The following is a 12,526-nucleotide window of genomic DNA, read 5'->3' as shown; positions in this document are numbered from 1 at the left end:
CATTCCGTCCATCATTTGTTTGCTGTAACACTTTTCCCCCTAAGTGGGATGGGTATGGCCAGACGTGGGTCCCTTGCTCACTGTGCCACTGGATTCAAGCTAGCCTGGCTGAAGAAGGGTGACATACCCTGCACTCAGTCTCAGGATGCTTGCTTCCGGTCCAGGGAGGACCTGGCCTGGCAGTTCGTTCTGGACTGTTCCCATGGGCACAGGGTCAAGACTGATTTGCATATGGCTGGGTCCAAACTGGGGTGGCGTAGTGGGCAAAAGAACAATGGATTTGACCCAGATGTTTTGACTAGGGGAGAATGTTTGCATTGTCAGCATTCCGTCCATCATTTGTTTGCTGGAGCAGGATCCGTGCTGGGCACTGAGAATTGCAAGAAGGATGGAGATGGCACAGAGAACTCCAATGTCTGTGGTGCGGACACCGATGGATCAAGTTGGTAAGTCGCTGGCATCGGTGGAGCTGGTATAGCAGGCTCAGAGGTTGGGTCTGAATGAGGTGCAGGTGCAGAGCCACCTGAAGCAGGGTCCTTGGGTCCCATTTCGACTAACTCTAGCTCCAAGGTTGGAGCTCATGTGAGAGATCGGAGTCCTTTGGAATAATTATCTATTGGAATGGAATGGAATTGGATTTGTAAAGCGTGTGGATACCCGTGGGCGTCTCAGCGCTGAGTGTGTGGAGCTGGCTAAGGAGCAGGGGTAACCTAGGGGAAAAGGCTGGTTTTTAGGAGTGTGCGGAATTTAAGTAGGTTGGCTTCTTTGCGAATGTTAAGGGGGAGAGAGTTCCAGAGCTTTGCGGCGTTGTGGGAGAAGAGGCGTCCACCTGTTCCTGCCTTCTTAATTCTATGAGTGTTTGCAAGGAAGAGGTGATCGGATCTTAGCTCTCTATTGGCTTTGTAAGGAGTGATCAAGGCTCTTAGAATGGGGGGCCTTTGCCCTGGAGGATTTTGTGTGTTATACATAGGGACTTAAATTTAATTCCCTCCCGGATTGGGAGCCAGTGGAGGGAGTTCAGGCCAGGTTTAGCTGAGAACCGCTTTTTTGTCACTGTGAGCAGTCTGGCTGCCGAGTTCAGGACGAGTTGGAGTTTATGACAGACTCCGGGGCGCTTAAATAAAGGGCGTTACCGTAATCTAGTCTAGACAAGATGAGACCCTGAATGAGGAGTTTTCTAGAGTGGGGTGGTAATAGGGGGAGGATTTTCCGTGCGGTGCGGAGCAGGCCAAAGCAGACACCAGCCGTTTTCCTGGCTTGGGTTTGGAAGGTGAGGTCCTGCTCGAGCCAGACACCAAGACTTTTTATTTCTTTTTTTGGAAGGGGAGCTGGCCCCATGCATTTTAGATCTCTTCTTGTGCTTCTTACATTTCTTTTTCCTGGTCTCTGAAGGAGAAGTAGATCTCGACTGGGGTCTTAATTCTCCATTTCTAGTTGTGGCCCCAGGCTATCTATGAGGAGTTTTGTTTCTCTTTACTCAATGGCCTCCAGGTTCATACGGACGCAAGAGTCTCATTGAAAGGAATCATGGTAGGAGCTCAGGCACCAAACACAAATAGAATGGTGACCAGTGAAGGGCATCTTTCCTTTGCAGTCCTTGCAGGGGTTAAAGCCAGAGCGCTTGGGTGGTAACATAAAACTTCACTTTTTGTGAAGAAATTTTGTGGAAGGACAGGCTCACGACTCTCAGGAGAGAGCAACCTCTGGATCTGGGTTGATGGGTGGAAAAAAGGAACTGACATTGCTGTGCTGGGGCGAGTGCTATCTGGCTTCGGTGATGTCACCTGACATCACTTTCGGCTTTGTGCCGCAGCCTGCGCCCCCTGCCAGCAGTGTGAGAGCTCTGAAGTTTCCAGAGCCAGTCTGGGGCTGGGCATTATGTTACACCTGATGAATCTCCAGGTAGATAGAGTATCCACCACAAACATTGTTAACACAGGTAAGTAACTTAGTGCCCGATTTAATTGTTGGTGCACGGAGGAATCTGTGTTGGCCTGGTGGAGAACTTAGCATCCGCCAGGCATGGTCATTTCTAAGCATTGGCAGGAACAGCCATGATGGCAGTTCTTTTCAATGCTGTTTACAGTTTAGTGCAGGGCTCCATCAACATGATGGTGTCCTGCACCAAACTGTTTACTTTCAATTCCAAAATCCTGAAGCAAGGTTTTATTTATGGAAAAAAAAACCTTCCCCATGGCGGGGGAAGCCGTTAGCAGTGTTCACAGCCTCTTACTGCCTGGGTTTTCCTGGCAGTGACTGCCAGTCAAAATTGACCTCTAATTCTACCCATCTAAATTAGGTGTGTCGAATTAGAGGTCTGCCTCCGGTGGCTCTCTCTGCAGGGGCATCGGAGGGGTTTAACCAATGCGTTAACGAAGTAGTCCTCGACATCATTAAACCTAAAACCCGTCCACATTAAAATTTGGCAGGCAGACCATTATCTTTGCAGTATAGATTTTTTGTCGACATTGCAGTGGAATATCTATAACTCCAAGATATAAATCCGGCCCGTTTTGGTTCTTTTATTCCAGCAAATCTTTAAACTGTGTGATTCATGCTCACTATAGTGAATTGTTTGGCAACTTCCTTGGGTATTCTCTCTGTCTTTGAGTTTTTCATACAGAGAAGTCCCAAGTTCAAAAAAACTCTTTTTTTGTGGTACAGTTGTGACGACATGGGAGGTTATACCGAAACGTCTTGGATTAAATCAGTCATAGCATAATGCAGTGCTCCTGTCTGTTGTTTATTTGTATATTCATATGGCCAGTGTTCCATCCTGTCTTTTAAATCAAATGCCTAAATAGTTGATGCCATTCTGAATATGGGTCTTATTGTACTGGTTTTCTTGAGAACTGCTTTTCAGCAAGCTAAATAAGAGGTTGAGTTCTTCAACCGTGTTTCTTCAGATACAAAAAATGTTGTCTGTGTATCTCAGCCATGATGAGAGATTATTCCTGATGGGCTATTGATATAGATGAATTGTTCCTCAATTTTAGACCTCTAAAGAAAGACTGCCTCAGGGGCGAAAGAACAACCTTTAGCAGTGCCCTTGACATGTAGATAGTAATCTGCTTCATCCTCTGGAGTTGCCTTATAGTTTTAATAAGGTCTGCGTCACAATGCATTTAATACACAGGGTTGGTGCCAATATACAGCTAAGCACTGTCACTTTTGGGGATGGGGCAAGGTCGCTGTTGGAGTTCGATGGTGCCACTTTTAGGTGAGCAGGAACAAACTGTGAAAATGTTTCTGGATCCAGTCTGGCTTCTGCAAAATTCTAAAGTTGAGTATCATTCATAAAGGTAAGTAATTTGTTCCTAAGGAGTGCTCCCAAAGTAGGTGGCATCTGAATGACTACCATGGTGGTGTCTCCAGAGTCCGTGCTAAAAGTAACTGCACTTCTTGTACAACAGACTGCTGAGTACAGTTTTTATTATTGGGTCTCAGAGACCAATTCCTGGAGCACCTTGGTTAGAAATTCTCTTTTTTGGTGTTTGTCTTTTATGAAACATAATGAGGTCCCCATGAAATCAGGTTGGGTTTAAAGCTTCCGGGGTCACTAGAGCACCTTTGTAATGGATGGACTCTGTATCTTAGTTTCACGTGGTGTTTCGGCTTTGCCCATGATGCTGAGGCTTGTGATCTCTGTACACCAATACGCTCAAGGGCTCCAAGAAAGAGAAAGTAAGAGACCAAGGTCCTCATTTAGGAAAGCTTTGTGGGCAGAAGTCTGGTTGTGCTTGACATAGCAGCAGCCCATCCTCAACTTATTTTGGCCATTCCAGACATTGTTTTGATTGTCACAGCCATGACGGTGATGAAATGTTTGTAATATGTTGTCCACCTTTATCACTTCATGATATTAAATAGACATGAAAGACGCAATCTGCTCGTGTGGCAGTTCCTAATTTAAATGTTTAGGAGAAAGTGAAAAACTGAAATTTTGGGACCAAAAATGTATTTAGTGAAAATAAAAACTTTCTTGTACTCCGGTATTTTGGGACAGTGTTTCCCTGTGACATTGACAGACTTCTTAACAGGCTTCTGCTTGGAGTATTGGCCTTATGTATCCAACCTGAACATTTTTATTTCAGTGGAAAATGTTTGCTGGGCTGATGTTTCGCGCAAAATGACATATAACATAGTATTTTTGAAAGCTGATACTTTGGTGATTGCTGAATTTGGCAGACTTATTTTATGGAAGCATTGCATCATTTATGCTGATAGATTTTGTTGATATTTTCACATACGCTTTCTGAGCCTGGAGCATGTACATTTGGTGTAATCTCTCCGCTTTATGGTCCTGTGATCTCCATGCAGTACCATTTCCACAAACCCTGCTATAGTCATCTATTTCTACTGTCAACGGGCTGCTGTTGTGAGAATTGTACAACTTTTGATTTGTTCATCCTGCCCCTTCCATTTTGAGTCTCAGTCATCGGGTATGACACACAATCTATTGGGAAGGGACTTGGTGATAAAATTAGGTACGAAAGATGTGCCTTTAAAAATGATTGCATAACTAGATTTCCTTATGTGCCTGTAACACCAGCAGGTCGTCTTGGGGTGCAACCCCTGCTTACTGTAGCTCTTTAGACAACGTTTTGGGACTTCTATTAGAGAATTCAGTGTTCTAATACTATTTCTTCTATATTTTTTATTTGAGAGGTGAGTGCCAACACTTCTCTGGAGGTAATTCTTGCCCGACACATCATAAAAGTATTGGAATATTTCATGTTCGAGGCATGTGGGCTGCTGAATTCATATCTATAGCATAGATCGCCGCCTAGTGTTGGGTCCGGATGATTGCACCTTGTTGTCCTGGAAGAGTCTTCGAAGTATCACGAGATAGGTGGCTCCTCCCCTTGACTACAGTGCGCATGGGCATCGACTCCATCCTTAGATTGTTTTTTTCCGCCATTGGGTTCGGATGTGGTTTCGTTAACTCCGGTTCGGAATTGACAATAACTTAGTTTTTCAAGGCCAAAAGGCCTTCTTTGACCCGTCTGTATTGTTTGCGTTCGGTGCCTCCCTTCCATCCAACTTTCAAGTCGGATTTCCCGTGAGTCGTGAGACTTCGAGGATCGAGGCCCAGTCGACGCAGCAAGACTTCGACGGCATGGAACGAAGTCCGTTCAAACACTGTCCCGTGTGTGGATCCAAATACCCACACATCGACGTCCACTCGGTCTGCAACAAATGCCTGTCGCCGGACCACGACGAGGCCAACTGCATGGCCTGTTCCAGGTTTAGATCGAAGAAAACCATCAAGCTTCGGCGCGCGCGCGCCTAGAGGCCCGGCGATCGGCTCCGGCACCGGTGGACATCTTCGTCAATGAAGAAGCGGACGAGCAACAGGTCCATCTTCAAGTTTCGCCTCCTTCGGTGGTCGTTGAGTCCGACTACGAAGCGGACGCAGAGGGCCAAGACGTGGAGGAAATCGTCGAGGAGGTAGGAGACGACGATGAGGCCTACGGGGCCATGGAAGATAGCTCAGAGGAAGAGCTATACCCCGTTCGTACTTTTACTAAGGATCGCCACATGGCCTTACCCTAGACCCTACACCAATATCCACGGCCCTGCCTTCCGGCCCGGCCACGGACACTTCGGCGGAGCCGCCATTACCTAAATCGAAACCGAAACCGAAACTGTCGGTATCGACTACAACTAAGATGGCCGTCGCACCATCGAAACCGAAACCGACTGCTCCCCCATCAACGCCGTAGTCTTCGGTGGCCTCGAAGCCTAAGAAAGGTGTCGCACCCTCCGCGGTGGCGAAGGGGGGCGAGGACCCCGGCTCGCGAACAGCCGCTGAATCGGTGCCGAGATTGACCGCCGACCCGAAGCAGAAGAAAACGGGTGAGGCCGTTCACCCTGAGGCCGTCGTGCCGAAATCTTCGAGGCCTGTCGACACCACGGCTGCCAAGGGCGCGAAGCCAAGGTCTGGCACTACGGCGCCAAAGGTCAAAGTTGTCGGGGCGAAGTCGTCGGCATCCCCGTCCACTGCTGTGGTCGCGGATCGCAGTGCACCTCCATCGGATACGCAGAAGGTGTCGGTGCCCGAGTCTTCCTCTGGAGGGGGACCGAAGACATCGGTCGGGTCTACGAAGCTCTCCGCTTCCTTCACCAAGCAGGTCTCCGACTCCCTAAAACGTATTAAGGACAGAGCTTCCGCATCGGAACCTAAGATCCCTTCCGCCGCGACCAAGGCTGTCCCTACGCCACAGGCTTCAGAACAGATCCTTTTCACGCTACCACCTAAGGTGGTGCCAAAGGCCTTTGCACCGAGTTCGGTGCCCAAGGACCCGGAGAGGTCGAAGTCGACTCCCCCGGCTGGGGGTGTCACGCGTCCGCACCACTCTTTGTCGGAGCAGTCGGAGCAGTACATCGACGCCGATACCGGGAAGCTAACGCTTCTGAAGAGGAAGATTACGGCGTCACAGCCTTTGGAGGCCTTCAAGATTCCCCTGAAACGCAAAAGGCCTGAAGGGGATACTCCTGTGATGGTCGAACCCAGCATTCAGCACCCTGCACGGGGGGCAACACCATCACCCACCTATTCCGATGGAGAAGATGGGGAGCAGCAGGATCAGGAGTATAATTTCCCAGCCCACACTGAGCCTGATGAGCAACAGGACTCTTGGGTGGACACAGGTGATCAGGGGGATCAGCAGGCAACCCTTGACCCTCAGGTGTTCAACATCAAAACGTCTCCCACCGAGGATTCCACAGCATTTCATGCTTTGATAGAAAGGGCAGCTAAGAACCATGATGTGGATATGCATGCTGACCCTGTGGAAGCTGATTTCCTTTTTGACACTTTCTCCACTGCGGAAAAAACTGTGAAAACTCTTCCCATGCTAAAAGGGGGTCCTAAGGCATGCTGCGGACATTTTTAAGGAACCCACGAGAGCTAGGGTTGTTAACCCTCGGATTGAGAAAAAATACAGGCCGGCTCCTGGCGATCCAACGTATATAAGGGGCCAACTGCCGCTGGACTCTTTGGTGGTCTCTAATGCTCGCAAACGAGCTAACTCTCAAACCACGGGTGAAGCTCCTCCCCCGGACAAAGAGTCAAAGGCGTCAGGGAAGAGGGTAGCAGCACAGGCGGCCAACATCTGGCGCATTTCAAACACACAGGCGCTGTTGGCCAGATACGACAGGGCCCATTATGACACCCTAGAGACTCTGTTGCAACACCTGCCAGACCAATACAAAGAAGGGGCTGAGATGCTTATACAAGAGGGCAAACTCATTTCCAATGCTGCTATCAAGTGCGCCCTTGACGTTGCTGATACAGCGGCTAGGGCAATCAATACTAGCGTGATGCTCAGGAGACAGGTTTGGCTCCGAATTTCAGGGTTCAAGCCCGAAATACAGACAACCATCCTCAACCAACCAGTCAACCCCGACAGGCTGTTTGGTCCTGAAGTCGACATCACACTGGAAAAAATTCAAAAAGATACTGAGACTGCCAAGTCCATGGGGGCTCTACAGTCGCAGCAGTTTTGTGGGAACACTTTTCGTCGCTCAGGCAATCGGGGTGTTAACAGAGGCCAAATGTCACAGCAGTCGCAGTTCAACAAAAGTGGGGCGCAGTCATCCTACCCCAAACAGAGCAGAGGTGGATACCGGGGCAACAGCTCAAAGGGCAGAGGCAGAGGCAACAACAGTTCCCGTTCCTCTGCCACCAACAAGCAGTGACTCCCTGTCACTGCCCCCCGACCACCCAACACCTGTCGGGGGGAGACTCCAGCGGTTCCTGTCAGCGTGGCACTCCATCACCACGGACAGGTGGGTCAAGCAACTTATCCAGTTCGGCTATTGTTTAGAGCTGACAGACACTCCACCCAACATGCCCCCAAAGCAACGTCCTATGTCACAAGAGCACTTGCACTTATTGCATGAGGAGGTTCTGGCCATGCTGCAAAAGGGCGCGATAGAGCTCGTGCCGGTGGAGGAAGAAGGCACAGGGGTATATTCCCTGTACTTCTTAATCCCAAAAAAGGACGGCACACTCCGGCCAATTCTGGACCTGCGGCCCCTAAACCGGTACATCCTCTCAGAACATTTCCACATGCTAACACTGCAACAGGTTCTTCCACTGCTCAACAAAGGAGACTTTCTGGCGACCTTGGACCTCAAGGATGCCTATTTTCACATCCCGCTCCACCCCTCCCACAGGAAATACCTCAGGTTCACCATTCAAAACAAGCATTACCAATTCAAAGTCCTTCCTTTCGGGGTGACCACAGCCCCCAGAGTATTTACCAAATGTCTGGCGACAGTGGCGGCGCACCTCAGGAGACAGAACATCCATGTCTACCCTTACCTGGACGACTGGCTTGTTCAAGCGAAGTCGGCCCAGCAGTGTGCGGCGGACATGTCCCACACCATTCACCTTCTTCACAGTCTGGGGTTTTCACTCAACTATCCGAAGTCGCACCTTCAGCCAGCACATGTGCGGCAGTATTTAGGCGCGACAATAGACACGTTGGCGGCTACGGCTCAGCCGAACCCAGCGAGGATAAGCAACATGCAGTCACTAATCCTACAGTTCAGACCACAACACTCACTGCCTGCAAGAGTGTTCATGCAGTTGATAGGCATGATGGCCTCCTGCATCTTCATTGTCCCACACGCAAGGCTCCATATGCGTCCGCTCCAAGAGTGCTTGGCACGTCAGTGGAATCAGGCTCACGGGCAGTTGAAAGACCTAGTGTTGGTGACCGGTCGGGCATACAGCTCTCTGCATTGGTGGAATCCACACAACCTTTGCAAGGGCCGACCGTTTCAAGAGCCTGTGCCACAGATTATCCTGACGACGGACGCATCTCTCCACGGGTGGGGAGCTCATGTGCTCCACTACACAGTGCAGGGACTGTGGACGACGCAGCAACAGAAGATGCACATCAACTACCTAGAACTGATGGCAATCTTCATGGCATTGAAGTCCTTCACAGTACATCTGTGCAACAAAGTCGTGTTGATCCGGACGGACAACATGACAGCCATGTACTACATCCAAAAGCAGGGAGGTACACACTCTCCACAGTTGTATCATCTGGCTCAGAGCATGTGGAACTGGGCCATTCAGAGGAACATCTTCCTCATGGCGGAACACCTCCCGGGCAAAGACAATCAAATGGCGGATCTGCTCAGCAGGTACAGCCACCAAATGCACGAGTGGGAGATACATCCATCAGTACTCCGCCCGTACTTCCAGCAGTGGGGTCATCCAGAGATAGACCTGTTTGCCACAGAGGAAAATGCCAAAGCTTTGCCGCCAGGTTCCCTCACCCACAGTCGCAGGGCAATGCGATATGGATGAACTGGTCAGGCAGATTTGCGTACGCTTTTCCACCAGCGCCTCTCATCCCACTGGTGGCAAGGAAACTCAAACAACACTCGATGACGCTCATCCTGGTTGCTCCAACGTGGGCACACCAACCATGGTACACCACGTTTCTAGAACTCTCCGTGGTGCCGCATCAAAGGCTGCGCCTCACACCGGGGCTTTTGACGCAGAACCATGGCGACATTCAGCATCCAGATCCGCAACAGCTCAACCTGGCGATCTGGCTCCTGAAGTCTTAGAGTTTGGCTACCTTAATCTGCCTCCTGAATGCATGGACATCATCCGGGAGGCTAGAAAACCCACTACCCGAGCTTGCTATGCAGCTAAATAGAAGCGGTTTGTCATTTACTGTACTACCCACAATATCAACCCGCTAGATGCATCCATTCCAGATATCATCTGCTATTTGTTACATCTCTACAAATGCAATCTGGCATATGCTTCCATTCGGATACACTTATCCGCCATAGCGGCTTATCTCCAAAACAGGCAGCATCTCTCTGTTTTCAGAGTGCCGGCCGTTAAGGCCTTCCTAGAAGGCCTGAAGCGCGTCATCCCTCCCAGGACCCCGCCAGCTCCTGTGTGGAACCTCAACGTGGTCCTCACCAGGTTGATGGGCCCGCCTTTTGAGCCTCTCCATTCCTGTGAGATTCAATTCTTGACATGGAAGGTGGCTTTTCTTATTGCCATCACTTCCCTACGGCGAGTCAGTGAGCTGCAGGCGCTCACTGTCCAAGAGCCATTTATTCAAATTCATCCCAACAGGGTTGTGATGCGCACTAACCCTAAGTTTCTTCCAAAGGTGGTGTCGCAGTTTCATATCAATCAAACCATTGAACTGCCTGCATTCTTTCCAAACCCAGACACTGTCGCCGAAAGAATGCTCCACACTCTTGATGTCAAAAGAGCGCTGATGTACTATATTGACAGAACAAAAGATTTCAGAAAAACACAACAGCTCTTTGTTGCCTTCTCAGCCCAGCCCAAAGGCAACCCCATTTCCAAGGCAGGAATTGCCAGATGGATCGTTAAGTGCATTCAAATTTGCTATCACAAGGCTAAGCGCACTTTAACGGTCCCCCCCAGGGCCCACTCCACTCGCATGTTGGGGGCCTCCATGGCGTTCCTAGGCAATATTCCTTTGGAAGACATGTAGAGCAGCCACATGGTCTACACCACATACGTTCACTAAGCATTACTGTGTAGACGTCCATTCCAAGCAGCAGGCAGCTGTAGGGCAGGCTGTTCTTCGAACACTTTTTCAGGCTTCTGCAACTGGCACGGGCAGCCGCCGTTAGTAGGGGGACTGCTATGTATTCTATGCTATAGATATGAATTCAGCAGCCCACATGCCTCGAACTGAATATGCTACTTACCAGTATGCATCTGTTCTTGGCATGTAGGGCTGCTGACATTCATATCGCCCGCCCTCCTCCCCGGCGCCCGTAGCGGTTGCAGACATCTTATTCTTACACATACTCTTACACATGGTCATCGTTTACACTATTGCACTCCATCTTTGCCACAATGGCTAAAAACAATCTAAGGATGGAGTCGATGCCCATGCGCACTGTAGTCCAGGGGAGGAGCCACCTATCTCGTGATACTTCGAAGACTCTTCCAGGACAACAAGGTGCAATCATCCGGACCCAACACTAGGCGGCGATCTATGCTATAGATATGAATGTCAGCAGCCCTACATGCCAAGAACAGATGCATACTGGTAAGTAGCATATTCATTGTGGCTCTTCAAAAAGCTATAAATATTTAGACAGTTTGTTAAAATTGTGCTGCAAAATGTACCACTCAAAAAACTATTCTAAAGGAGGTGAAGGTTGGCTCTTTCATAAAGTCCATTTCGAGTAAGTTATTTACGCCCAACCACTCAAGATCCATAAGTCCACACTGTTGCAAAGCATAAAAATACACTTCATATAAAATATTTTTCCTCCTTCAAAATCTGAAAGTTGCCATATATCATGTTGAAAATAATGCTCTGCAAGCCAAAGGTAATTTGCCTACAGGGTATTGTCACCACTTGTCTTTTTGTTTCTATAGATCAGCTTTTCCATGTTCTAGCCATGCACATGCGACTTTACACCATTGATTCTGAATACAATCCCTGGAGAAAGCTTACTCGCATTGTGCCGGAAAAAGATTTGAAGTAAGTGTGAATACAATTTTGATTTAGAAACTGTATTTTGTGCCTGGTTTATTTATTAAACTTAGCTATAAAAGGATGTTGTTGAATAGTATTTTAAATTAGTAATACATTTGTTTTCTCCCAAACTCTATTTCCGGTTTGTATTAGTTTTTGTTTTACTATGTCTTGCTTGATTTTATGATTTTGTTCAGTAATATTGGCAAATATGCCAAAGCAGTTGACAAGAAGATTCTGTAGGCATCTAGATTTGTTTAAGGAAAGTTATAAACATTACATGTGTGCTACAAATTTAACTTATCAAATTTTAGCTTTGAAGCTGTTACTGACTGTTCATAATAAAAAAAACAAGCATTGGAAATGCAATAGGTCTCGGATTTATTTGAGTTTGAGCTAATGGCATTGTAAATGGCAATGTCTTTTAGCCATGTGTTATGGAGTGTATGCATGTGGTGCGTAGTTGAATTATGTGGGTTGGGTTGGAATTGTAGCAATGGTGGCATGCTGCGCTTTAGATGAATATGTTTAAAAGTAAAGTGTGCCATACTGCGATTGCTACAATAGTTAATTGTGGATGCGTTAACGATTGATGTGTGTACTGATGGCTGGTGGTGTGTGTGCCTGTGGAAATTGTGCACAGACGGCTGGTGATGCGTGTGCCTGGTGAAAGCGTGCACTGACGGCTGGTGGTGTGTGTGCCTGGTGAAAGCGTGCAATGACGGCTGGTGTTGTATGTGCCTGGTGAAAGCGTGCACTGCCGGCTGGAGGTGTGTGTGCCTGGTGGAAGCGTGCACAGACGGCTGGTGGTGTGTGTGTCTGGTGAAAGCGTGCACAGACGGCTGGTGGTGCGTGTGCCTGGTGAAAGCGTGCACTGACGGCTGGTGGTGTGTGTGCCTGGTGAAAGCGTGCAATGACGGCTGGTGTTGTATGTGCCTGGTGAAAGCGTGCACTGACGGCTGGTGGTGTGTGTGTGTGCATGGTGAGTGTGTGGTGGTGAGTGTGTGTGG

At 48.7% G+C, this 12,526-nt stretch overlaps 1 protein-coding gene across 5 annotated transcripts in view; it reads left to right on the top strand.

The window, feature by feature from the left end:
* Positions 1-12,526, top strand: part of UBR3 (ubiquitin protein ligase E3 component n-recognin 3) — a 1,992,321-nt gene that overhangs the window by 1,554,567 nt on the left and 425,228 nt on the right. For all 5 annotated transcript variants that reach the window (XM_078681592.1, XM_078681591.1, XM_078681590.1 and 2 more), the window contains one exon: positions 11,417-11,522. In XM_078681592.1, the coding sequence (XP_078537718.1) occupies positions 11,417-11,522 (106 nt within the window). The remainder of the gene's footprint in view (positions 1-11,416; positions 11,523-12,526) is intronic.

This window comes from Lissotriton helveticus, chromosome 3_1, assembly GCF_964261635.1.
Source record: "Lissotriton helveticus chromosome 3_1, aLisHel1.1, whole genome shotgun sequence".
NCBI classification, from domain to species: domain Eukaryota; kingdom Metazoa; phylum Chordata; class Amphibia; order Caudata; family Salamandridae; genus Lissotriton; species Lissotriton helveticus.
Note: the sequence above shows the minus strand (reverse complement) of the source record. Positions and strands in the feature narration are given on the sequence as shown.